The sequence below is a fragment of the Danio rerio genome, chromosome 17, assembly GCF_049306965.1.
Source record: "Danio rerio strain Tuebingen ecotype United States chromosome 17, GRCz12tu, whole genome shotgun sequence".
Lineage (NCBI taxonomy): Eukaryota > Metazoa > Chordata > Actinopteri > Cypriniformes > Danionidae > Danio > Danio rerio.
In genome coordinates, this window is record NC_133192.1 from 8,095,518 (window position 1) to 8,122,863 (window position 27,346).

The 27,346-nt window shown below is 37.9% G+C and overlaps 2 protein-coding genes across 3 annotated transcripts; one reads left to right on the top strand and one right to left on the bottom strand.

The window, feature by feature from the left end:
- ddo (D-aspartate oxidase) lies at positions 1-14,948 on the top strand. Of its 2 annotated transcripts, XM_073927391.1 has the most exons (6): positions 1-74; positions 3,351-3,525; positions 3,603-3,711; positions 5,944-6,120; positions 10,837-11,192; positions 13,660-14,948. In XM_073927391.1, the coding sequence occupies exons 2-6, from the start codon at positions 3,354-3,356 to the stop codon at positions 13,668-13,670; spliced, it is 825 nt and encodes a 274-aa protein (XP_073783492.1). In that variant the 5' UTR covers positions 1-74; positions 3,351-3,353; the 3' UTR covers positions 13,671-14,948. The 2 variants fall into 2 exon arrangements, with proteins under 2 accessions (XP_073783492.1, NP_001274017.1); NM_001287088.1 differs by lacking the exon at positions 13,660-14,948 and having other exon boundaries at positions 47-74; positions 10,837-11,600.
- LOC100331876 (uronyl 2-sulfotransferase) lies at positions 12,554-27,346 on the bottom strand. Its single transcript, XM_073928145.1, has 8 exons — positions 26,895-27,346; positions 23,607-23,644; positions 22,237-22,392; positions 20,794-20,873; positions 19,927-20,080; positions 14,764-14,861; positions 13,657-13,814; positions 12,554-13,063 (listed from the first exon to the last, which is right to left on the bottom strand). The coding sequence occupies exons 1-8, from the start codon at positions 27,112-27,114 to the stop codon at positions 12,852-12,854; spliced, it is 1,116 nt and encodes a 371-aa protein (XP_073784246.1). The 5' UTR covers positions 27,115-27,346; the 3' UTR covers positions 12,554-12,851.

Genomic DNA, 27,346 nt, shown 5'->3' on the forward strand with positions numbered 1-27,346 from the left:
GACTGATAATATTTCACCCACAGAGAGAAGAGCTTTGTGTTTGATCCTGCAGGTCTCGACTCGACAGACTCAAGGTAAGAGTGTGACATATACTTTGCACCTGCTTTTACATTCTCATTCAAAGTATTTGAAATAGGCTGCAATAATATATCCCCAAGTTAATAAGTTACTGTATTTGTGTTGTATCTTGTTATTGCGACAAGTACTTTTACTACAGTAACACGAAATACACTAAATATTTGTACAACGTTTTAAATATGGATATGAATTAATATGTATTGAAGGAATACATTTTATTTTTGATTATTTATAGGTTTATTCACTTCGTTCTTCGCACTTTATTAGATTCAGGCAAACTTTCCAATTGTTTTATTATTATAAATGTTAATAAATTTATTATTACTATTATTACTTTTTAAGAAATTATGATTTTTTTTTATTATTGTGATAACCCAGAAACACATAATAAGTAACCCATAATTAACGGTCAGATAAGGACACTTCAGTCTGTTGTTTATTGACTTTATTGGCACATTTTTATGGTCTGCTTGTGAATGTCTGTATTGTGTGAAAGGGAAATTATTTTGTTTGTCATCTAATTTTTGTAGGTCAGTTTTTTTAAATACTTTTATTCTATGACAAAGATACATTTGATACACACCATTTACAAAAATAATTATTAGATTATTTACAAGGGCATCATGGTGGCACAGTGGGTGGCATGATTGCCTCACAGCAAGAAGGTCACTGATTCGAGCCTCGTCCGGGTCAGTTGGCATTTCTGTGTGGAGTTTGCATGTTCTCCCCGTGTTGGCGTGGGTTTCCTCCGGGTGCTCCGTTTTTCCCCACAGCCCAAACGAATGCACTATAGGTGAATTGGGTGAGCTAAAATGTCCGTAGTGTATGTGTATGAACGGGTAAGTATGGATGTTTCCCAGTGATGGGTTGTGGCATAAAAGGGCATCCGCTGTGTAAAACATATTCTTGATAAGTTGGCGGTTCATTCTGCTGTGGCGACGCAATTCGGTGGATGGGGATGATTGAGAGGCCATGATCAATAAGGGCCAATGAAGGGAATTTGGCCAGGACACCTGGGTTACACCCCTATTCTTACGAGAAGTGCCATGGGATTTTTAATGACCGCAGAGAAAGACGGCGCTTACTGACAGTGTAGTGTCCCCTTCACTTTACTGGGGTTGTTGCTAGAGCGGATACGTTTGCGGCCGGAAGTTAACGTGAATTATTTCTATTATTTATTACATTTTTCATTTGTTGTATTTTATTAACGTCTACCCCCACCCCAACCCTAAACCCAACCGTCACAGTATTGTAAAAACTTTAGTTTACCGAGTATTAGTTGTGTTATCTATTAAATTACCCAATAAAATGTATTTTTTAACGCCTACCCCAACCCCAACCCTAAACCCCACCCTCACAGTACTGTAAAAATATTAATTATTGTTATACAGTGTCATAAAAAAATGCTGCTTTATTAATGTGCATATCGCACTTCCGGCCGGCCGCATATTCGATCTAGACTTTACCCTTTACTGGGGCATTAGGACTCACACAGACGGGAGGTTGAGCGCCCCCTGCTGACCTCACTAACAGCAATTCCAGCAGTAACCTAGCTTTCCCATGTGGTCTCCCATCCAGGCACTGACCAGGCTCAGCCCTGCTTAGCTTCAGCGAGCAACCGTTCCGAAATTGAACCTATAGTATTGCAAATGCTCGATTCATATTTTGTTAATATTTTATGAATATTCGATCAGCCTACTTTCAAAATACTTCTACAATTATAGTTTATAAATAACATTCAAACGTTTTCAATGTTTATCGAATGAGTTTTGATTAAATTAAACATTAGCATATTGACTCATTGGTAAAGCCTGTTTAAAAAAAAAAAAAAAAAAACTACTTGAAGTGTGTACGCTTACACTATTTCCAACTAAAAACTAAAAGCCTTTTGTGTGTTTTGGTCTTTCATTTTTTACATAGTGGGAAAAATGGATTGCGCAACATGCTAAAGGCATTATACAACTGGAGAGGAAACGTTTACACAACGTTTTTAGAATTCAACCTTTTTTTTTTCAAGCACCCAAAACAAAATGTTGAATAATAACAGAACGTTGTGTAAATGTTCTCTTAGTTGTATAATGCCTTTTGCACGTTGCATAATCCATTTTTCCTCTAGGTAAAACGGGCTGATTAAATGCTTACCAATACACAATGAAATCTTTACAGTAATGCTGGGCTGCAGAATGTAAAATGGATGTCTGGATTTTAACCCACGCTGCATTAACTAATGTTAGCAAGCATGAATTTGGATGTTAAAAATGCATTAGTATTTAATGGAATATGACTAATAAATGCTGTGAGTATTATTCATAATTAGTTCATGTTAGTAACACAGAAGATATATCGCATTATAATGAACTACCTCAAGACATGCAATTTAAAATTGCAGCAAACTGTTTGGAAGCATTAAAAATGTCCAAGAAGATGTCCAAAATATTTACACGCATTGACCCAGAGACTGTTTAAATGCATGACACTGATGAGAGTGTTCTAACAAATCACTTTCTAACAACCTAAAATCAACCAAATATCAGCGTCATTTGACGTCATTATTGGCCATCAAAATATTGTTCTTAGACGCTGGCTAGACATTGAATTTTGGTCACCTGACATCACAACCTAAATCTAACCTAATATTAACGTCTTATGACATTGTGTGCCTGCTGGGCAATGACTAAATGCACTACAGAATGCTGTAGAATACAGCTGCTTTATTTCACTCTATGATAACTTCTTTTATGTTTAATCCACTTAAATTTGCAAAAACACTTATCTAAATCGATTTGCGTTGGGACAACATGAAGGAATTGTGTGGAACCCAGCATGTTTTATAGCAAACGATAATGATTGTGGGCGGCACGGTGGCTCAGTGGTTAGCACTGTTGCCTCACAGCAAGATGGTCACTGATTTGAATCCTGGCTGGGCCAGTTGGCATTTCTGTGTGGAGTTTGCATGTTCTCCCTGTGTTGGCAAGGGTTTCCTCCAGGTGCTCTGTTTTTCCCCCACAGTCCGAACACATGCGCTATAGGTGAATTGAATAAACTAAATTGGCTGCTGTGTGTCTATATGAGTGTGTATGGGTGTTTCCCAGTGCTGGGTTGCTGCTGGAAGGGCATCTGCTGCATAAAACATATGCTGGAATAGTTGGTGGTTCATTCCACTGTGGCCATCCCTAATAAATAAGGGACTAAGCTGAAGGAGAATGAATGAATGATAATGATTGTGTAAAATGCTGTACAAATAAACTGCACTGAATGACTTTGGTGTGTAGGAGATGAAGCGTGTGAAGGTGGCGGTGGTCGGGGCCGGTGTGGTGGGTTTATCCACAGCCGTGTGCATCGCTGAGACTCTTCCATACTGTTCAGTGACCCTCATCTCTGAGAAGTTTTCTCCTCACACCACCAGTGACGGCGCAGCTGGAATCCTCCTTCCCAAAGAGTTTCCTGGTGAGGTGAACACAAAGCTGAGCTTTTCTAAGGCCACCAGATGATCATCTTGATTGTTTGTGAACTTGTGTTATCAGACATTCCTCTGGAATGGCAGCAACAATGGTTCAAGAAGTCTTTTGAATATCTTCTGGCCATCGCAGATTCTCCGCAAGCCTCAGATGCTGGTGTCTACTTGAGCTCTGGGTAAAAATAGTCATTAACCCTCCTGTTGACATATGGGTCATTAATGACACAGGCACCATTCTAACTATTTTAAATCCATTTTTACCTTGCAGTTTGGTGACTGTTTTCCTAAAATAATAATTACAAATAATAATAAACAATCAAAAAATTTTTTTAAAATTGAACAAAAGCATCAGTTTACACATTTTCACATCCTTTAACACCCACGTTTAACACAGATAAAGAATATAAACTCAATAAATAAAAAAAACACACGTACAGAGAAATAGAGAACGCAATAATAATACATAACTCAAATAAGATATTAACACTTTTACTGTGCGTCTCACCACAGTGACCTTATTCATCCTCCAAAAATGCCAAATAATTTCCCTGTCTTCTCTTCAAAACATCCGATGTATTAAGTACTTGTCATTTTTATCATATGCTGCCACCGTCCCCGATTCCGCAAGCCATTCCTTAAGAGTTCACACTTAGCTGATGATCCATCCAAAGCTTGTTTGGCATGCTGTCCCGGGAGAAAGCCCTGAGCTCAAGGGATCCTCGAGCCCAGGGCTCCCTCCTGTTTGCAGAGCGAGATGGGAGCTTGAGCTCAGGTAGGTCTCAAAAACTCCCTGGGTGCAGATGCTAAGGGAACACTTGAGAAGAAGGGAGCTAGACAAGTGCCTGATTTGCTAAATTTGTTATGCATTATGTATATCTTTGGATGGAGGGAGGAAACCGCAGAACCCGGGGGAAACCCACGCGGACACGGGGAGAATATACAAACTCCTCACAGAAACACCCAACGGCATGGCAGGCACTTGGGCTGGCTGTGTTCTTGCTGTGGGGCTAATGCGGTGTTCAAACCAGACGCGGAATGCGTGGATAAATTGCGCTATTCACGTGTAAATAGGTGCGTGAACATTTGAGTTTACTTGCTTCATTCGCGCGTCAAACCCCGCTTCATTCGCGCGTCAAACCCCGCTTCATTCGCGCGTCAAACCCCGCTTCATTCGCGCGTCAAACCCCGCTTCATTCGCGCGTCAAACCCCGCTTCATTCGCGCGTCAAACCCCGCTTCATTCGCGCGTCAAACCCCGCTTCATTCGCGCGTCAAACCCCGCTTCATTCGCGCGTCAAACCCCGCTTCATTCGCGCGTCAAACCCCGCTTCATTCGCGCGTCAAACCCCGCTTCATTCGCGCGTCAAACTCCGCTTCATTCGCGCGTCAAACCCCGCTTCATTCGCGTGTCAAATTCACTTCAGAACAGACTCGGATTCGCGTAATGGGCAGGGCTTCTGTCTGCCTGGTGACTCTAGCTTCGTTGTTAAATGGCTAACATGGATTTTATTAAGAAAAAAACTGTGTTTATGTGCTTTATGAAGGCTGAAAAACAGCGTTGATAGGTTTAAGGCTGTGTCTGAGTCCACTAGATCTATCACATTCACGCCCCTACAAGAGCAAGCTCCTGATTGGTTAAAGCAGCGCGAATGTCCGCTTAAGTTCAGATTTTTGAACTTGAACTATTCGCGTGAAACGCACGTCAAATTCACAAAATGCTCAATTCGCGCGCATTATTTGTGCATATTGCGCAAATTCCATCATTCGCGCCGCGCCATTCACACGTATCGTGCCGCAGGATGTCTATTCGCACATTTGCATTGACTTAACATGTAAATCAATCGCGCTTGACATGCCTTCAGCGTCTGGTGTGATCCTCTCAATTAGTTTATAAATAAACTTCACTCAAAATGATTGCGGACCTGCCGAATGCCATCCCCTCATAATCATTTGTCATCCAATTATAATTCTTATTTGAATCCACTTAGACATCTTCACACCAGACCGCAACACTAACGGGTCTCCCAGTACATATATTCCAGAACAGAACGAAAAGAAGCATCCAGAAACATCCTGAATGCACTTTAACCCAGAATTCCTGTATTTTAGAACAGGACCATATATAACAGGGCATGCATAAAATGAATCATTTTCTATGTTTATATTTTCATGAAGGCGCTACACATTTAGGGTACAACGGTTGCCCTTCATGTCAATTTTGACTAAAACTACCACAAAAAATACCATCCACATCGACTGTCATAAACTTTTACAAATACTGCCTTGCCAAAACTTTTACACCATTTTTACAGTTACATTTAGGATTAGAAATATACCCATTACTTAAGTCAAAAACAAGTAAACATTACTTAAACACATAATCCTTTATTGTGTTTTTCTTTCTCACAGGTATCAGATTTTCAAGGACGTTCCCAGGGATAAAAAGCCCTTCTGGGCAGATTTGGTCTTTGGATTTCGTTACATGACGGATCATGAATTGAAGCGTTTTCCTGACCACAAGTTTGGTCAAGCGTTTACCACATTGAAGTGTGAATGTCTGAGCTACCTGCCATGGCTTGAACAAAGGTAATTTAAAAGAAATGTTTCTATCAAATATATGATTGGGAATGATGGAATTATTTTCTAACAGAGGCTATATGTGCTGCTGAAGATTACAGACACAGATGAGAGGTTTGAACTGACTGTGGGCTGTATGTTGTGATGTTTTGATCCTAAATAAGCCCTAAATGTATGCTGTGTGTAGTTCTTATGTAGTTGGTAACATAGTGGAGAATGTAAGGGGCTGTATGTGTTCATATATGTTGCATTTATTTATTTATTGTATATTATTGCAGACTTTACAGTAGGCTATTTCGCGCTGTCATTGATCTGCAGTTATAATTAAATCCTGTTCATAGAAAAGTTAGTAATAAACATTTATACAGAAGTATTTGTGTATAAAGCCTCTGTTTTGTTAGAAGTGCTTCTCATACTTCTCATACCCGTACAGCTTTACTCTAGACATTTCTCGAGCGAAAATGACGTCGACTGAAACTTTCTGTTGTACACCACACCCACCAAAAGGGTACCCTTGGTAGTGGAAACACAAGCCTGATAAAGGTGACCCGTACTGACCCGAACTGTACCATACTGTACCAGTCAGTGAAAATGAGCCATAAGTGAGAGCTCAATGCAGGAGTGCAGTAAAGCAAAGCAGTTAAGCATGAGCATATTACTCTACTCTTAACCCTAACCCCAAGTAATAACGACACACATTCAGTATTAATCCACACAGTGCCAAAAGTTTGCAGTGGCAAAACCATCCCGCTTGTGAGGAACAGCTAATGGTGGCCATAGCATTGACAAATGTCAGGAGATCGCGAGTTCAGAAAGGAAAGGAAGAAGCAAGCGTCGAGTTTTCAGCGTGGTTTTGGACACAATATGTGAAGAGTCCCATACAGATTTAACCTGTGAGCACTGATCAATAATAGATCGATATCGATACGAGACATCGACAAATATGAAGTGACAGTGTTCTGTCGATTTGTCCTACCTTGTCAGATTGTCCTACCTTCCATTCAAAAACTAGGTAGCACATTTTGACAAGTGGTGCTCACTGCAGAGCCACTTGGCCAGAGCTGAGCTCCAGCATGGGGGAGTTTGAGCTCCAGCTCCTTCTTCCTTGCACTTCTTCTACAAGTGATGTCACTGGGGGTTGGGGTTAGGGGTGGGTGTACGCATTAAAACAGCTTTTAGGAGGAGTGGGAGCTCAAGCTCCCCCTCGCTGGAGCTCAATTGGCTCTGCAGCGAGCAGTGTCTCTTTTAATGCGGTAGGTAGGACAAGTTAGGACAAATCGACAGAACACCGGCACTTTACAGACATCCCAAGTCTCCTGGAAGTTGCGGGAGTAACCCAGAAAATACATAGTGACTCCCAGATGCCCGCAAATGAATGATAATCTCCCGGAAATCATGCGTCTCCCGCCCAGTCCTTAAATACGTCGCACACCCCTCTCCATCGCATCCCTCCCAGCTCTTCAGGTATGTTGCACAACTCTCCCACACAGCTTTTCAGGTACGTCACGCGCAACTCACCCCCACCGCTCTTCAGGTACATCGCTCGCAACTCTCCCCTCACCGCTTTTCAGGTACGTCGCACGCAACTCACCCCCCACCGCTTTTTGAGGTATGTCTTGCGCACACACCCCAACCGCCCCCCACTCCCCCGCTTTTCAGGCACCCACCCTCCCGCAAATCAACTCTGTATCCCCCGGAAATGACTTTTCCCTACTTGGGATGTCTGACTTCATATTTGGCGATTTCTTGTATCGACATCGATACAAACAGGCAAAAGATTTGAATACAAGACGATTCATTTATATGACTCTGAGTCAACCCATTTCCTAAAGAATCAATAGTTTTAAACACAGCGCACTTTCACATTTAAGCTCAGCCGGATGTTTTCATTCACTTTCAAGCTCATTTTCAAATACCCATAATAGGGGCTCTTTAAAATTTTTGATTTAAGAATTTGTCCTTTTTTTGTTCTGTTTTTGGCAGTTGAATTCAAGTTGCAAATAACACCATAATGAACATTTAATTCAAGCACTTTCAAGGACCTGTGCTTGTTTTTAAGTGCTTTCCAAGCATAGAATGTGCATGTGTGACCGGTCCTCGCTTTACTCTGCGTTGTGTTGTGATTAGGCGAAAGGAACCAGACATATGGGAATTAACAGGCTTTTAATCTGCATGAATAAAACAAACAAATGGCAAAGCTGAGTATGTGCCTTCCTTAGGAGCTCACCAACCTCTCCTCAATCGCATTTGCCGCGAACTGACATAAATCAGGTTGAAGTGTGTTTAACATACACCAAAAAAAAGAGAAACATTATACATAAATTCAAAAACATAACAGAAGCATAAACACATATGTAAACACATACCTGCATGAATAAAACAAACAAATGGCAAAGCTGAGTACCGTATTTTCCGCACTATAAAGCGCACCGGATTATAAGACGCAGTCTCAATTACGGGGTCTATTTCTGTACTTAACCCATACATAAGGCGCACCGTATTATAGGGCGCACGCTAAAATACACTGTCTGCAAAAAAAAAGGTAATGGAAGCAAAACAGTTAACATAGTTTAGTTGAACTTTATTGTACTATTTAACAATACACTCACATTATTTTTTTAATCAGTCTTCTCCCACAAATCCATCAAAGTCCTCATCTTCTGTGTCTGAATTGAACAGCTGGGCAGTTTCGTCATCAAACACGCCGGGTTCTCTCTCATCATTGTCTGAGTCAGTCTCATTGCCGGGTGGCTGTTCAGCAATGATGCCGGCTTTTGCGAAAGCTCGGACAACAGTTAAAGCAGACACCTTAGCCCAGGCATCCACAATCCATTCACATATGGTGGCGTAACTCGCCCGGCGCTGCCTACCAGTCTTAGTAAAAGTGTGTTCGCCGTCTGTCATCCATTGCTCCCACGCAGCTCGCAACTTCACTTTAAACGCCCTGTTTACACCAATATCCAGCGGCTGGAGTTCTTTAGTTAGTCCTCCCGGAATGAAAGCAAGCTCCGAATTCATTTGCTTCACTTGGTTTTTCACAGTAGCGGTGAGATGGGCGCGCATGGAGTCGCAGATCAACAGGGACGGTGATGTGTGGAAAAAACCATCCGGTCTCTTTACGTACACCTCTCTCAGCCACTCATTCATTTTTTCCTCATCCATCCACCCCTTTTGATTGGCCTTAATGATGACTCCGGCTGGAAACTTTTCTTTTGGCAGTGTCTTCCTCTTAAAAATGACCATAGGTGGTAGTTTCTGTCCATCACCATGGCAACCAAGAACAACAGTGAAAGCCGACTTCTCATGGCCCGTGGTGCGTATTGAGACCGTGCTGGCCCCCTTTTTCTCCACAGTATGATTCACGGGGATGTCAAAAGTGAGAGGGACCTCATCCATGTTGGTGATGTGTTTGGGCTGGATCTTTTTGTCGGTAATCTTGTTACTGCAGTAAGTGCGGAAAATGTCAAGCTTTTCTTTGTAATCTGCTGGCAGTTGCTGCGCCACGGTAGTCCATGCGCGGATAGAGAGATGGCGCCTTTTCATGAAACGAAAGCACCAAGACGGGCCTCCTTGAAAGTGTTCGATCCCCATGTCTTGTGCTATCTTTTTTGCCCTCAGTCGAATGGTGACTGTAGAGACACTTCTTCCGGCTGTTCTCTGCTCAACAATCCATTGCTCAAGTTGGTCTTCTAACTGTGGCCACCTTGCTTTGTTCCCGCGGAAACTCTGTTTCGTCTTCTTAACTTGGCGCAGTTCATTTTCTTGTTTCCTCCACTTCCGAACCATAGATTCATTAATTTGGAATTGTTTCGCAGCTGCTCTATTCCCATTTACAACCGCGTAACTGATAGCTTGTAGTTTGAATTGTGCCTCGTAAGCATGTCTCTTCATTGGTGCCATTTTCGGGGATCATTAGACAAACATATGTAGTTTTGATTGGTTTATTGCTGCTGCGTACGGAGTGTACGTTTTACGTCTCTGTGTCGGCGGGAAATGCTCCGACAGCCAATCAAGCGGAGCGCTTTCCGAAATCACACAACAACATTTTTACAGATTTTTTAACTCCGTGCACACATAAAGCGCACCGGATTATTAGGCGCACGGCCGTTTTATGACAAAATTTAAGGCTTTTAGGTGCGCCTTATAGTGCGGAAAATACGGTATGTGCCTTCCTTAGGAGCTCACCAACCTATTAGTAAAAGGAATAATTCTCACTACAAAGCTTGCACATTCATGCTTATAAACTTTACCCACAATACATGCCTCATATACATTCAACCTCTCATACATGTTTAAACATCAATGTAATGCAATTTAGAAAAACATTACATGTGTTATTATGATAAACAACACTTATATGCTGTATTTTAACCGGAGCTTTAGTAAAACTCACCTCTCCTCAATCGCGTTTGCCGCGAACTGAGCGAGAGCAGGCGGAACCGGAAAACGACACTTAAAGGGGCCACGCGCAATTTTCCAAAATACACCAATACATTGAAAACAAACACAACTATGATTTCATTAACTCTGAAATATAAGATATTTAAAGAACAACTTTGAAAATACACATTTAAATAAAAATAATTGATGAATAACAAGGAGAATTTTGAGTGAAATTAATAAATATAATATAACACCTGTTACACATGTCATAAATTCAAGTACTTTTGAAGAAGCATGGGGAATATAATATTAAAGACCACCGTATGTTTATTTTTCTACCAGGTTTATAGCAGTCGGAGGTCGGATCATACACGAGAAGGTGACGGATCTTCATAAACTGGCCCTGAATTATGACGCCATCATAAACTGCTCAGGCCTGGGCTCTCGCGCTCTGCTGAAGGATGAAGAGGTTTATCCAGTGCGAGGACAGATCCTGAAACTGCACGCCCCCTGGCTAAAGAACTTCATTCGGGATGGAGATGGAAACACCTACATCTACCCGGGTATCAGATTTGTGTCTGTGGGTGGGACGCGGCAGGCGGATGACTGGCGGATGGAGCTGGATGAGCGGGACCGGGAGGGCATCCTGGAGCGCAGCGTTCGCCTGGAGCCGTCCCTGAGAGCCGCTGCCATCCTGGGTGAGTGGGTCGGACTGAGGCCGGCTAGAGAAAACCTGCGGCTCGAGAGGGAATATGTGAATGTTGGGGGTCGAGCGGTTCCTTTGGTCCACAACTATGGTCATGGCAGCTGCGGTGTGACTCTAAGCTGGGGAACAGCGCTGGACGCTCTCCATCTGCTGAGGAAGAGTCTGCTGGAAAAACCTCCTCAAGCCAGACTCTGAAGATTTACACTGACTGATATTACAGCTTTTAGACATGCATTACTGATAATTAATGACACTTTAATCTCACAAGGATCAAAAATGATCATTCTTTCTTAGTTTTTTTTATTTCTCACAATCTCCAGAGCTGTTTGAAATTTTTCTGTTGGATACGAAAGAAGATATTTTGAATAATGTTGGAAATTAGTTTATTGGTAATCGATACTACATACATTTATATATATATATATATATATATATATATATATATATATATATATATATACACATACAAATATATATATATATATATATATATATATATATATATATATATATATATATATATATATACATACATACAGTTGAAACCAGAAGTTTACATAAACTCTGAAAAACAAGCTTCTCACTATAGTTTGAAGGAATTTTGGCCGATTCCTCCTGACAGAATTAGTATAACTCAGTCAGATTTGTTGGCTGTCTTGCTCGCACAAGCTTTTTCAACTCTGCCCACACATCTTCTATAGGATTGAGGTCAGGGCTTTGTGATAGCCACTCCAAAACTTTCACTCTGTTGTCCTAATAGGTGTTATATTATATTTATTAATTTCACTCAAAATTCTCTTTGTTATTCATCAATTATTTTTATTTAATTGTGTATTTTTAAAGTCAGAAACACATTTGATAATCCTAACTTATCCAAAAGAAAAAAAAGTTTAGTCACATTAACATCTGACTTTTTTTTTTTTTAAATGGTCATGTGCCTTTTTATACAGTGTATGTAAAGGTTTGGTTTTAACTGTATACATAATAAAAGTGCAACCGTCTTTTATTATAGTCCCCAGTAACACCACATTTTTTTCTAATGAGTGTTTAAACGAACATTATAAATATATATATATATATATATATTCATATTAACAAATGTTATATTGTAAATTGTTATCAGAATGTTTAATGGTTTCAGTTATAATAATTATATTTAATCATTTCAAGCAGGCTTTTTTAAATATGAAATGTGCAAATTGTTTGATGCTGAAATACGTTCTTATATGCCAGTTTACCAGGCTGTGGTAGATTGAATATAAAGTGATTTTTTTATTCTATCACATCAAACTGATACTAAATATGCAAGTCATTGCTGATACTAGATTAAAACCCAGTATTAAGGCTGTCAGTGCTGCTGCCGTGTCTCTTGATCTTTATGCAGGTGTTCATAAAATCTCTCAACTCTTTAGTTTTATCATAATAAAGAAACCACAATTGCATTTTTGACGATAATGTGAAATTATTAGAATATTTATAATAGAAGTGTTTCAAATGTACATTTCAAATATTCTACTGTCTAAGAATGCTGTTCTTAGTTTTCTTCAAAAAAAAAAAAAAAACACAAGAAATCCTCATGATTTTCAAGCTTTGTCCAGTTTGGTGGTTGAGCAGAGCATCTGTCTGAGCTGATAACTGCAGTTGGTGATGGTCAGGTCAGTGGATCCTCAGTTTGGTCCTGTTTGTTCAACCTCTGTGGGCCACTCTTCAAGCCAATCTTCCTCTTGGTTTGGTGAAACTGAGCTCTGATAAAATGGTAGAATCTGTATTCATACTCCATGCGCTGATGAAGCACCCGCAGAGCCTCCAGATTCGGGCTTTGTTTGCGGACGGTGCCCGTCAAGTTCCCCAGCTTCCTGTATTCTGAACATAGCAGTGACAGACAGACAGCCGCATATATATTCAGTTGAAGTGAAAATTATTCACCCTCCTGTAAATCTCTTTTTCAAATATTTCCTAAACAATGTTTAACAGAGCAAGGAATTTTTCACAGTATTTACTATAATATTTTTTCTTCTGGAGAAAGTCTTATTGGTTTTATTTCGGCTAGAATAAAAGTAGTTTTAATTTTTTTTTTTTTTTACTATTTTAAGGTCAATATTATTAGCTTAAGCAATGCTTTTTTTCGAATGTCTACAGAACAAACCACTGTTATACAATGACTTACCTAATTACCCTAACTTGCCTTAACCTAGTTAAGACTTTAAATGTCATTTTAAGCTGAATACTAGTATCTTTAAAAATATCTTGTCAAATATTATTTCTGTCATCATGGCAAAGATAAAATAAATCAGTTATTAGAAATGAGTTATTAAAACTATTATGCTGAGAAATTATTACGTTGAAAAAATCTAAAATATATACAGGAGGGCTAATAATTATGACTTCAACTGTATATATACCATATTTATATTTAAATCTGTAACCATTTACAATAAACATTTGCCTGTCCTCACCAGGGCTCCTGTAGATGTTGAGGACGTCAGAGAAGAAGTGTGGCAACAGCCTCTCCAGCAGCAGCAGCACGTCCTCCAGTTCCTCCAGCACTCCCACCAACAGATAGTGATCCAGAACGTTCTGCTTGGCCGTTTCCAGAGCCCACAAACCTGGCTCTCTGGCTCAACAAGACAACAAAATCAATTCAGATCATCACTCAGGCATCTGGTACAATAGTTCAGAGGTGGAGAGAAATGCTGGAAGTTGTAAAGTCTGCGATAACCAGTTAACAGTTCTGGTACCTGAAAAGTCTGCTGAGACTTTTTCTGCGTCCCAATTTGCTTAGTTATACTACATACTAATACTGTTCTTTTTTTATGAAGAAAAAGTACAATGGGGAAATAAGAATTAAACACGTCACTATTTTTCTCAGAAAATATATTTCTAAAGGTGCTGTTGACTTGAAATTTTCACCAGATGTTGGTAACAACAAAAAAATCCATATATGCAAAGAAAACAATCAATCCAATAGAGCATAGAGGAACAGGAAATGCACATCATGGATGTGCAGCCGAAAAATCTGCAGCAGCTGCGTGATGCTATCATGTCAATATGGAGCAAAATCTCTGAGGAATATTTCCAGTACCTTGTTTAATCTCTGCCATGAAGGATTAAGGCAATTCTGAAGCCAAAAGGGTGTCCAACCTGCTACTAGTAAGGTGTACCTAAAAAAGTGGTCGATGAATGTATTTATATCGACTTCATGATGTTTATGACAGATTTATAACGCATTTTGTTGTCTTGGTAATGTCAAAGTTGTCATGAAAGACAAAAACAGGTTGTGATGTATTTGTTCATGTCAAGATGTCATAACAAATAATGTCATCTTTGGATTTAAATTGCCATAACTGAGCTAATGACACTCAATGACAGTTGTTATAGACTTGCATAAAGTCTTTTAACAATCCAATCAGCTCCCATAGAACGAAATCAAGCCCCGTCCTACATTTTTTTCTCATTTCAAGTGGATGTACGTCACATCAGCAGAAAAAAGGACAATCTTAACTTTCATTTCACGGAGACATATACAATAACATAATGTAATATAGCAGTAACATAGAAGTCACCTGCACTGAGGGTGCTGCCCGCAGAAATACGGGATGATGTAGAAGAGCCGAGGGTTGGTGCATTCTGGGTAGCTTTCCAAGATGCAGGTGTTGATATCCTTCAGTCAAACAGAACAGAGGAAGTTCGTAGTTCTTTACATTAGAACAGTGGTGTAAAGTAACTAATTACAAATACTCAAATTACTGTAATTGAGTAGTTTTTCTCAGGAATTGTCATTTATTAAGTCATTTTATAAATGTCTTCTTTTACTTTCCCTTGAGTACATTTATAGTGCTGTATCTGTACTTTTACTTCACTACTTTCCGTCAACCTGCAGTCACTACTTTTTTACTTTCTTGTCTATGGGGATTAGCCAAAGTAGAAAAATCAGTCATGTGATTCCTGTCTAATCAATCGCACATAGAAAGTAAATCACACGATACTGAACAACATCAACACATGGGCACTTTATAAATGCAGCAAACCTTTCAGAATCATTAAAAATATCCAAGAAGATGTTCAAAATATTTACACACACAGACACACAGACTTGTAATAGACCGGATGTTACTGATGAGAAAATAGATGTCGCTTGTAAAAAAAAAAAAAAAAAAAAAAAAAGGAAGTCGACTGTATGATGACTGAAATCACCAAACAGCCTTAAACAACTGCTAAATGGAAAGGATCAAACATGGAAGGAAGAACCGAACGAAGGAAGGACTGAACTAATGAAGGAAGGAAGGACCAAATGAATAAAGGAAGGATTCAAGGAAGGACTGAACAAACTAAAGAAGAAAAAGAAGGAAGGAAGGATCGAATGAATGAATGAATGAATGAACAAAGGACCTAATGAGGGAAAGAACAAAAATTATGAACAAAAGAGCGAATGAATGAGAGAGCAAATGAAGGGAGGAATGAAGTAAAGACCAAAGGAACGAACGAAGAAATTCCCAAATGAATAAAGCAAGGACAGAACAAATGACCTAATGAAGAAAGGAACAAAAATATAAATGAACGAACGAAAGAACAAAGGATCAAATGAATGAAGTAAGGATTCAAGGAAGAACTGAACAAACTAAAAACAGAATGAACAAAGGACCTGATGAAGGGAGGAACAAAAATTTGAATGAGCGAACAAATGAAGGGAGGATGGAAGGAAGGAACATACGGATATAGGAAGATCACTAAATGCACAACAGAATGTTACGTTTTCACATCCCTGCACAAACTGCATGTAAATGCAAAACAACTTTTTTACAGAGTAATACTCACTAATCACTACTCTTGAGTACTTTTAAAAGCGATACCTTTTACTCATACATTAAATAATATTTACAGCAGATACTTTTAGTCTACTTGAACTACATTTTTGTGCAAGTAATGGTAATTTTACTTGAGTATGATTATTCAGTACTCTTTCCACCACTGCATTAGACTTAAAAAAATAAAAAAATAAAAACACCGAAAAGCCAGCCAAATATGAAAAAACACAATGAAAGTACAAAGAAAACAAACATTTGTGCATTTCGAAGAATTTATAATAAAGGTTTCATTGTTATATAAGCTGTTTTATAATTGTTTATATGAAAAAATGGCATCACTGTGGCTCAGTGGGTAGCAGGATCGCCTCACAGCAAGAAGGTTGCTGGTTGGAGCCTCGGCTGGGTCAGTTGGCATTTCTGTGTGAAGTTTGCATCTTCTGCCGGTGTTGGTGTGAGTTTCCTCCTGAAGTCCAAAGACATGCGCTATAGGTGAATTGAGTATGCTAAATTGTCTGTAGTGTGTGTGTGTGTGAATTAGAGTGTGGGGGTGTTTCCCAGTACTGGGTTGCAGCTGGAAGGGTAAAACATATGTTGGATAAGTTGGCGGTTCATTCTGCTGTGGCGACCCCTGATTAATAAAGGGACTAAGCTAAAAAGAAAATGAATGAATCATTATATAAAAAAAACGACATACAAAAAAAAAAACATTTCATTTCTGACTGTCAAAGAGCCAGCAATAACATTTCACAGTAGTTTAAGTTAGTGCTGTTAAAGTACACCTCTGAGAACAGTTGTGCTTATAGATTAAACCACAGGGGTCTGAACACACAAATGCACATTCATATCCGTAACCCACGCCTGGAGGCTCTCTGTGCTTTGCAAACAAAACCAGAACAGACTGGAGAAAGATGATGGTGATTTATTTATTTTTTTTTTGCATGGCAAAGAATAAAAAACAAAAGTTTTGTTACAAGCTTTTTATAAATGTATGTAAAAGTATTAAATAAAATATACCTGTAATATTTACACACATATACACATTTTATGTTGCACACACATACAGTGCTCACAAATAAGCCCAACCCATTTTGAAAATGATTTTTTTTTATCTATTTCTCAGTAAATATAAGTCATATATTTTGGTGAATTTAAACAACACAAATTTATTAAACAGATATATTTATTAAAATAATATTTTAGTCGCAGAACATCTTTAGAAATAAAAAGATTATACATTTAAATTCATGCGAAATATTGGAAAAAAAATTACAAACTACAAAAATTAGACTAAATTTTATAATTTTTTTGTTTCTCTTGAATTTTGCTATTTTTAAATTTTATATTTAATATTTTTCCCCAAACACATGAATTTGCGTGTACAAATTTTGGACAGTTCTCATAAGTTGCTTTGTTCGATTAGTTCCAGATTTGGCTTCAGTACTGACTAAATTAATGTATATGCACAAATTTTAAAGCTTCCTATTAAAAATCCTAATTAAAATGAGAGGTTTGTAAGGGGTATGTTGAGCACTGTACAGTAAAAAATACTTTTTTTTTCAAAAATTAAAAGTATATTAAAATGGACTGAATATGATTGAAAAACAAATAGTTTGCACTTTTGCATATACTGTACATTATATTTACATTTACAGTTAAAATTAATCAACAAATGAAAGTTTTTCTCAAGATTCCGAAGATTTTTTTTATTGTGTCTGTCAAAAATCACACACATTTATATTTTACTATTATATTTTATTTTACAAATGTTTACACTTAAAAAATGTGTATCTGTTTTCATAAAATAATGTTATTGACAGCAGAATATCTTTCAGATGAAGGGGCTTGAATTATTTTGGTTGCAACTGTATATTTACTAAAATGAACTGTAGATTTCAAAGTCATTTTAACAATAGTTCACATACAAATGATAACATTAAAAAATTCAGCACTGTACTGCAAAGATAAACATTCATTCATTTATTTTAGTTTTGGCTTAGTCCCTTTATTAATCCGGGGTCGCTACAGCGGAATGAACCGCCAACTTATCCAGTAGGTTTTTTACACAGCGCATGCCCTTCCAGCCACAACCAATCCCTGGGAAACATCCACACACACTCATACACTACGAACAATTTAGCCTAATTCACCTGTACCGCATTTCTTTGGACTGTGGGGGAAACCAGAGCACCCGGAGGAAACCCACACGGACGCAGGGAGGAGAACATGCTAACTCCACAGAAAAACGCCAACTGACCCAGCCAAGGCTTGAACCAGCGACCTTCTTGCTGTGAGACGACAGGGCTACCTACTGCGCCACTGCGTCGCCGCAAAGATAAACAAAAACATTAAATAAAAGGTGATTAAAAAGTTAATTAAAAAGTGGTGGTAAAAAGTGTCAAATAGATGTCAAAGCATCTATAATTTAGATTCTAACGTAAAGATGCACATACTGAACAAATGACAGTGAGTATTTAAACAGAAGTCATGCGTATTCCCGTGCACTCTATAAAATGACTTAAGAATGCAAAACAAACTGAGAAAGTCTGTGTTGTTTGTGTTCAGTGACGTCACATTATATACACTCCCGTTAATAAACGTCAGGAAAACCAGCAGCACAGTCAGTCTGAGGCTAAATATAGACTGAGTAAAGAGTGTTAATGGCTGAGTGCTGAAAGAGGCATTCATGTGTACAGACTTCACTCACAGCAGCTCTGATTCAAGGTTCATTCACTCAATTCTTTTTCTTTCACAAAAAACCTTGCTTTAAAACATATTATTTCTCATTATTACACACTAAAAAAAAAATATTCAAAGATGATTTCTTGGATTTACTCTTTTTTTTTTTTACGTTAAGTGGTTGTAAACAATTTATTTGGGCTGAATTTAAACAAACAAACTAAGTTGAACATTATTAAACTTAATTTGTTTGTTTAAATTCAACAAAAATAAATTGTTTGCAACAGTTCTGCATGCAACACTTTTTTTCAGTGCACTGCTGTCTGGAATAAGTGGTTCTGATCGGTCATTCACGACATTTCAAGCTAAGTTAGTCCTAGATAACAACTACTGAAACTAATAGCACGGGCTCATCCTCATCCACGTACTTCAAATCATCTTGATATTCAGTAAATTATTATTATTATTATTTCCTTTATTTAGCCAGGAGATCACATTGAGACAGTACTGCCTCTTCTTCCAGTGAGACCTGGTCAAGATGGCAGGCAGCACATAAAGTTTCAAATAAAAAACACAAAAACAATACCAAAAAGTTACAAAATCATCGTTCATAAAAACATCAGAACATAAAAAAACAATTACAAGTATCCTTTAAGATGTTGTACAAAAGATTAAAAGTTTAAAAGTACTCAGAGTCGGAAGAGTGTCAAGATTAAGCTGATTTTGCAGGTCTGGAAGCATAAAAGGAAAAAGCACGTTTGCCAAGTTCTGACAAAACCCTTGGGACTGTTAGACGAATACATGAACCAGATCTAGTGTGCTGGTTATTTATGTGAAATGTTAACAGATTCAAAAGATAGGTTGGTAATTTACCTAAGAAAGCCTTTAAAATAAATAAATACATATGTAATTTTCTCCTTTGATATAAAGATAACCAGTCTAATGAATCATACAAAATACAATGATGGGTCCGTGAGTCTGCACCTGTGACGAAGCGTATTGCTGCATGATAAACAGAGTCTAGTTTTCTTAGTAGAGTAGCAGCAGCGTGCATATAAAGATGATTATTGTCATGTATTTGTGTTATTTGTGCTCTGTTGCTCTGTGTTTTTTCCTCTCTCTACACTGAAAAAAGTGTTGCATGCAGAACTGTTGCAAACAATTTATTTTATTTATCAGCCTTTATTCTGTGAGAACAATCGGCTGGATGTACATTATCCCCTACATATTTCATAAATTTCTTACTAGGTATCTCTCGTCTTCTTTCATCCCAGGCGTTCGGACCACATGATTCTCTTCTCCTCTCCAGTCTCCGAAGCGCCGGAAGAAATAGTTGGACAGGAATCTGCTGATGGGATCTCTGATGATGTTGATGTGCACAGGCTCATCTGTTTTGAACCTATCAAAATGAGAGGAATCATATTAGAAAATGAACTGCAATACTTGGGATCCGAAGGTCACAGGTTCGAGTCCGGGTAGCAGGAATTTTGGTGGAGCGAATGAATATCCACCTGAATACCACCACTGAGGTGATTCCCTTGAGCAAGGTACCAAACCCCCAACCGCAGCCCAAGTGTGTGTTCACGGGTGTACCTCGCTTTGGATAAAAGCTGCTAAATGCATTAATTTAAATGTAATAATAATGTAAATGAAAGCTCCTTGTGTTGCTTCTAAGTGAACTAGAGCTTTGTATAGTAAATACTGCATGTGAAAATAAGACATTTAATAACATGTTTTTACTCCAAATTCACTTCATAACTTCATTCGAGAGTCCTTCTGTGAGACGATTTAGTAGTCGTATGTTTATTAGTCACACTAAATCAATTAAAGTCGTTATATCCTCTGTTTAGAATGCAATGCTATAGGCACTTCCTGGGTTTCTTGTTTGTGACATATTAGAGTTTCTGACTGAGAGCGCCCTCTAGTGTTTGGAGGAGATTTACTACTTATTACACAATCCTGTTTCCCTGACTCAAATCAGTGTCATCTGTACATTGATTAAGGATTAATTATTATTAAGTACTTATCGAAATCAACATCACCCTGTTTGGGTTTAATTTACAGTAAAAGACAGTAAAACAGCACCATGTATTAATAAAAGCATCCACTTACCTGCTAAAATTTAGAAAATGCACATGCCGGGTGTAAAGAAATGGTTGAGGAGTTGTGCTGATGTTTTGGATCAGATTTTCCTACATAAAAATCAAAGGAGGACATTTAAAAGTGTGTTAGATTAATGAAAATGAAATTATGTGTGAAATGATTATTGAATTGTGATGCACATTAAATAAAGTAAAGTAAAGACTGAATTTGTTTCCAGAGAGGTAAAATCTCTGTTCATTAGTCAAGAAGTTATGGTCACCTGATTTTGCACCTGTAAATGTGTGATTTCTTTATAAACTTCTGCTTATTAAACACCACAAGTGACTACAATATTTATCCCCAGCTAACATTTTGTGGTTCGTTGAACATTTGGGGACTTTTTAACCCAGTCTCATTAGAATTATGTACCTAGGGATGCATTTTTTGAGAACCAAGAGATATGTACCCTGGGCTACGTTTTCTTGCATTTTTTGCTTTCACAAATCCACTAACGGTATTAATAAAAATCATAAATACGTTACTGAGGCACGTTTTCTCATATATGCCATTGTTCGTAAATCCACCAGTTTCCGATCTGTACGTTTCTGCGTATCTCAATGTCCTTCTTGCATGCAACCTTTAGAGAAGCAAACTAGAAAACAAAAGACATCATAGCCGCATGCTTCCTCCCAGCCTGATCTCAGGAGGAAACACAACTATTTTATGATTTGTCAGTTTAGTGGGTAATTTGTACGAGTTTAGTCGTATGCGAATGCATGATTTTCAAAAGGAGGCGTGGCACCCAACCCAACCATCATTGGGGGATGAGCAAATAGTACTAAATTGTACGGAAGAGATTGTACGATTTCATACAAATTAGCCACTAAATCAAAAAGTTATGAATTGTCATGAGATAGCGTTGTTCTACCTCAACGTCACAAAGCTGTTCTTAGGTTTTGTTTTACCTGGATTCTGGAACCATCATACACCGGATTCGAACTCCGGTCCATTCCATGTCTAAAGTCTGACACAGTTCGTGGGGAGCTGCTCTAAACCAGTCTGCCACAAAAGCCATATGGAGGTAAGAAATGCCCCATGGCGTTCATTTTACACACAAAATGCAGCCAAATATAACCACAAGCACACATTTCTCGGTTTTCAAAAGTGAACCCCTTGACACATTTTCCCACTGAGCCCGTGTTGGAATTTTTGGCCCTCAGAATGTTTGTTTTTGGCCAGGACTATTGATTTTGGTTTACAGAATGTTATACTAACATTAATAGCAGCTAATTATAAGTTTATTCTACTGTTACATTTAGGTTATTGTAACATTATTCTAACTTTGCTTTAACTATACTGTAACGTTCCCCTAACCTCTTTACTTAGATTAAAAATAAGGTAAAGAAAGTGGTTTCTAAATGAAATAAACAGGCTGTTTACCTTCATCATGAGCACTGGATTGTGTATGATTACCTGTTCGAGTTTGGTGAGTCTGGTCTTGTTGTGAATATCAGAGGAGACGAGGGTGAACTGATGTCTGTCCGCCAACATGCGCAACAACAAAACTATAGTGCGACTTCCACACTTGCCAACCCGATTATACACAACCTGACTCGGGAACGGCAAAACCTGCAACAGAAATACTTAAATTGGTAATTCAACAAGTGTCCAGAACAAATGCACATTACAGCAGAATTACAAGCAACAATTGGGTGAACAGGGGTGACACGGTGGCTCAGTAGTTAGAACTGTCGCCTTACAACAAGAAGGTCGCTGGTTTGAGTCCCGGCTGGGTCAGTTGGCATTTCTGTGTGGAGTTTGCAAATTCTCCCCGAGTTGGTGTGGGTTTTCTCAGGGTGCTCCGGTTTCCCCCACAGTCCAAAGACATGTGGTATAGATGTACAGTGGTCCCTCGTTTATGAGTTACGTTCTAAAAATAACCTGCAATATGCAAATCCGCGAAGTAGTCAGCTTATGTTATAGATGTTTTAAGGCTGTAAAACCCCTCACTACACACTTTATACAATTTTCTCAGACAGGCATGAACATTTTCACACTTTTCTCTCTTGTTTAAACACTCTCAAAGTTCAATCTTACAAAGAAAAATAAGTCGAGTAGTATAGAACGAAACCTGTAGTTAGATGTAAACATTCATCGTTGTCAGCAAAATGTTTATAAAGCTCTTTAGCTTTTGTGCGGATAATGTTTGCATCCAGAGTAATGTTCTTTTTCCTGCAGTCACTGATCCACAAAGCTAAACCAGACTCCATCCTAAGGGGGTCGCACACTGGATGTGCCGCTCACATGACAGTTGGAATTACACACATCGGATGCACACATTTACATGTTATTTAAAATTAAATTATTCAGATGGCTTTTTGTGGCGCAGCAGAAATATGAACAGTGTCCTGAGTCATAGCTGGGCACCTCAGACAGCCACCAACTGATGGAAACCTATGTTTGCTTGGCGCTGCGTGGCATACGGTGTGCAACACCCTTTTAAACGATGGTCTTGCTGCGGACAATTACAACCCTTTTTACATCCTTTTTGAAACACACTGCGAGCGTTTGATGAGACATGGAGGAGATTGACTGACAGTGGTCTACAACCAATCAGGACACAGAACAATGTCAAATTGCACACAAAAAAATTTGCAAAACTGTGAGACCGCGAAAGGTGAACCGTGTTATAGCAAGAGACTCCTGTATACAGCTGTGTAAAACATATGCTGGATAAGTTGGCGGTTTATTCTGCTGTGGTAACCCCTGATGAATAAAGGAGGTAAGCAGAAAGAAAATGAATAAATTAATTGAGTGTTAGGATGGATTCAAAAATATCTTACCCTGGGTGCTAGAGATCCAAAGCCATCAGCGAACCTCCCTAAAAAATTAAAATAACTAATAATTAACAGGGCATAAACATGCATTTTAAGTAAAAATTACATATGTAAATAATCCTCACAGTTCCAGTGGCTTCCTTTGTGACATCGGTCCAAATGCCATTACTTCATTAGCACTGATAATCCAGCCTGATCTCACGAGGAAACTTAAGTATTTTACGTTTTGTCAGTTTAGTGGCAAATTCGTACGAGTTCAGTCGTACGAAACTGTTCGATTTTAAAAAGGAGGCGTGGCACCCAACCCCACCCCTAACCCCAACAGTCATTGGGTGATGAGCAAATCGTACTAAATTGTACGAATTAGATCGTACGAATTCATATAAGTTAGCCACTAAATCAAAAAGTTACGAATTGCCATGAGATTGCGTTGGATAATCTGACATTTATTCAAATTTAAAGGGGAACTATTATGCAGAAATCCCTTTTATAAGAGGCTTAAACACAGTCTGTGGTACAAATGTATCAATTAGATTTTTTATAATCACACTTGATAAAAACAGCCTGCAGAAACACTTGACATTCTCCCTTTGTACATGTCATTGAGGGGAAAAGTCCCGGCCATTAGTAACCATCTCTCCCTAATTGGCATAGGACGTTAGTCTTGCTTTTAAATCTTCCACTATGCTGACACAGGCATTTGTAACTCTGCCTCTTTTCAAAAGAGCACAATCTCATTTGAATTTAAAGCGACAGCCACTAAAGTCACAATCACTTTTGTACCTCAGAGAGCAGCACAAAATAAAAAGAAACGGAGGTCCTTCATGACATTTATTCTTAGCTTTAAGGCTTTGATACTGAAATGTATGACTGACATCTTTTAAATGGGTATTTCGCTTAATGTTCTCCCTCCCTTCTCTCAGTTGTCAGTTTTGCTGATCGTTGTCAACGTTTGGATGAAGAAAGCAAAGCCTCATATCATCAGTTTACATGGACTCCTGTGGAATTCACTGCTGGGTCTCATGAGCCAAGAACAACAGCAGTTTAATGGGCTCATAGTGGAGAGAGGAAACTTTAACAGCCTGCGCTTTATGACCCTTGACTGATGCCACTGATCTGAAAACAGAACTACAGTAATACACTTTGGAAACACTTCAGAACCTCAATTAGAGACATTATGAAGCTTTTGTTCACATTCATATGAGAGCAACTGATCTATTTAAATTTAATAAATAAAATTTCTATGCTTTGAATCAAATGTACAGTGGCCAAGAGAGCTTAAAGTGCTGAAATAAAAAAAAAACACATGCAAAACCAGCAAATTAAGAAAATATCCTCATTCGTTTGACAAATCCTTACAACGCAAACACATAACAAAAAAAATTCTTCATTTTTTCACAACGCGAAAATTTTACGAAAATGTGCTGCATTTTTACACAACACAACGGAAATGTGACCCTCAATTGTGACAGACCCAGCTATTTAAGTTACGGTTATTAAGGCTAATAAATAAAATAAAGACACAGAAATAGGGATATTAAAATAAACAAGCAAATAACTCACCTATAAAAGATCCACTACAACTTCACTGCGCAATAAGTGGTGTCCGTCACGTTTTAGGGTCCCCTATAAACATTTCTGTTGTGTTGCATTCTTTGTTACGTGTGTTGTGTAAAAATGCAGAACGATACAGGCTGGTCTCCTCTTTTTCTACTACCTCTCTTTCCTTTATTAAACAACAGTGGGTGTCAGACCTTAATCCATTTGGAACCAATCAGGTTTACAATAAATGGCTATACTAGGGCTTTTACTGAAACATGGGACCCATTAAGAATTTTCTTTTCTGAGCATGTCAGCATCTCTACAAACAGTCAATCTAAATCTTAGGGCCATTCAATTGCAATGCAAACATAATTAGGTACTTTATAAATACCTGAAGATTTATTTTTTGTATTATTGGGTTATCAAAGTATTTGTGTATTCTGTAGGGATGTTTTTTTTTTAAATTATTTTATTTTTATTTTGTTATTTATTTTTTTTATTTATTTATTTGCTTTTATTTATTTATTTATTAATTATTATCTTTAATATTATTCTTATTTATTTTCTTATTTTTTTCTGTTAGATAAATGTAATTTCAACTTGTTTAGAGGGTAGGAATAATATTTGTTTAAATTTCTCTGTAAAATTACTTTGTTATATCTATAAAAGTTTAATAAACAAATTTTTAAAAATGCAGCAGGTTTTATTAATTTGTTTGCGCTGTGAGAAAATGAAGCATGTTTTTTTATAAATGTGTTTTCATTGTGAGGATTTACAGCACGTGTGCTGTCAAATGGATGAAGATCTTTTCTCAGTTTGATGGAGTTTTTTGTAATTTGCATCTTTTGTAAATGTGTTTTCTTATATTGCAGCACGTTAAGCTCTTGGCCACCGTACAAAAGTCCAATATAGCAGTTCTATATAACTGATTTTGCTCTTGAAACAATGAAAGTTTTTCAAAAGTGTATATAATTGCATATATTTTAAATTCATAAAACATTTATATAAATGTATTAAATACATACACAGCAGATTATAATGCTTTAAACATGGTTTTACAGCAAAATACTAAACAAAACAAAACATGGTTATTGTAACAACAAATTCGCAAAACAACTGTATTTTTAGTAAAACGATTGTTAATAGTAATGCGGCAAAATAAATAAATTTATATACAGTTAAAAAATTATTCACCCTTATGTGAATTTTCTTTTTTAAATATTTCCCAAATGATGTTTAACAGAGCAAGGACTTTTGCAAAGTATTTCCTATAATATTATTCCTCTGGAAAAAGACTTTAGTTTTATTTCAGCTAGAATAAAAGCAGTTTTTAATAATAATAAAAAAAAAACATTTTAAGGTCAATATTATTAGCCCCCCCTAAGCAATATTTGTTTTGGATATAGTCTACAGAACAATAACTTGCCTAATTATCCTATCTTGCCATATTAGTTAAGCCTTTAAATGTCACTTTAAGCTGAATACTAGTATCTTAAAAAATATCAAGTCAAAAATTACTACTGTCATCATGGCAAAGATAAAATAAATCAGTTGTTAGAGATGAGTTAATAAAACTATGTTTAGAAATGTGTTGAAAACAATTATCTTCATTAAACAGAAATAGGCGGAATAAACATCAAACTTCAACTGTATATATTATATTTTATAAAGTATTTTAACTTTAACTTGCACTATAATAAAACCACATGATCATCGTTAGAGTTCCATTCTGAGACAAGTTTGCGGTCTTACCGATATAATAACCCACATCCAGCAGGATTTTCGGACTTCCTCCGTTGAGCTGGTATGAAACAGAGCCGAGGCAAAATAAGAGCAGCGCGGACAGGCAGCAGCTGAGATCCCTGCGCGAGACCCGGAGCAGAACCACCGCCAGCCGGTTCACCCTGCCGCTCCGCACGCGCACAAACCCGCCATAGCGCTTATGAGCAGCAGTAGTCCGGAAAGTCATCATTATATTCTCATGAAAGGGACCCAGAGAGATGCTTCCTTCACATCTGCATACACTACAGATGTTCTACTGGTGTCACATAAGCGGAACAGCGCCGTCCGTGTCTATATAATGACTCTATACTTTGAGGAGTGTTTAACATGCAGGTGAGGTGAAGGAAGGGTTCCCTCCTTAGGGTCTGTCCCTCCAGGGTTTTCAGAGATATTTTGTTGTTGTTGATATGAAGTCTTCATAT

Excerpts from the sequence above, each read along its gene's own strand:
- ddo (NM_001287088.1), top strand. The coding sequence starts at position 3,354 with ATGAAGCGTGTGAAGGTGGCGGTGGTCGGGGCCGGTGTGGTGGGTTTA. Across the intron at positions 3,712-5,943 it reads GGTGTCTACTTGAGCTCTGG|GTATCAGATTTTCAAGGACG; the intron begins GTAAAAATAGTC and ends TCTTTCTCACAG. Across the intron at positions 6,121-10,836 it reads CTGCCATGGCTTGAACAAAG|GTTTATAGCAGTCGGAGGTC; the intron begins GTAATTTAAAAG and ends TTTTTCTACCAG.
- LOC100331876 (XM_073928145.1), bottom strand. The coding sequence starts at position 27,114 with ATGATGACTTTCCGGACTACTGCTGCTCATAAGCGCTATGGCGGGTTT. Across the intron at positions 23,645-26,894 it reads GGATGTGGGTTATTATATCG|GGAGGTTCGCTGATGGCTTT; the intron begins GTAAGACCGCAA and ends TTAATTTTTTAG. Across the intron at positions 14,862-19,926 it reads AAGAAGACGAGAGATACCTA|GATATCAACACCTGCATCTT; the intron begins GTAAGAAATTTA and ends GTTTGACTGAAG.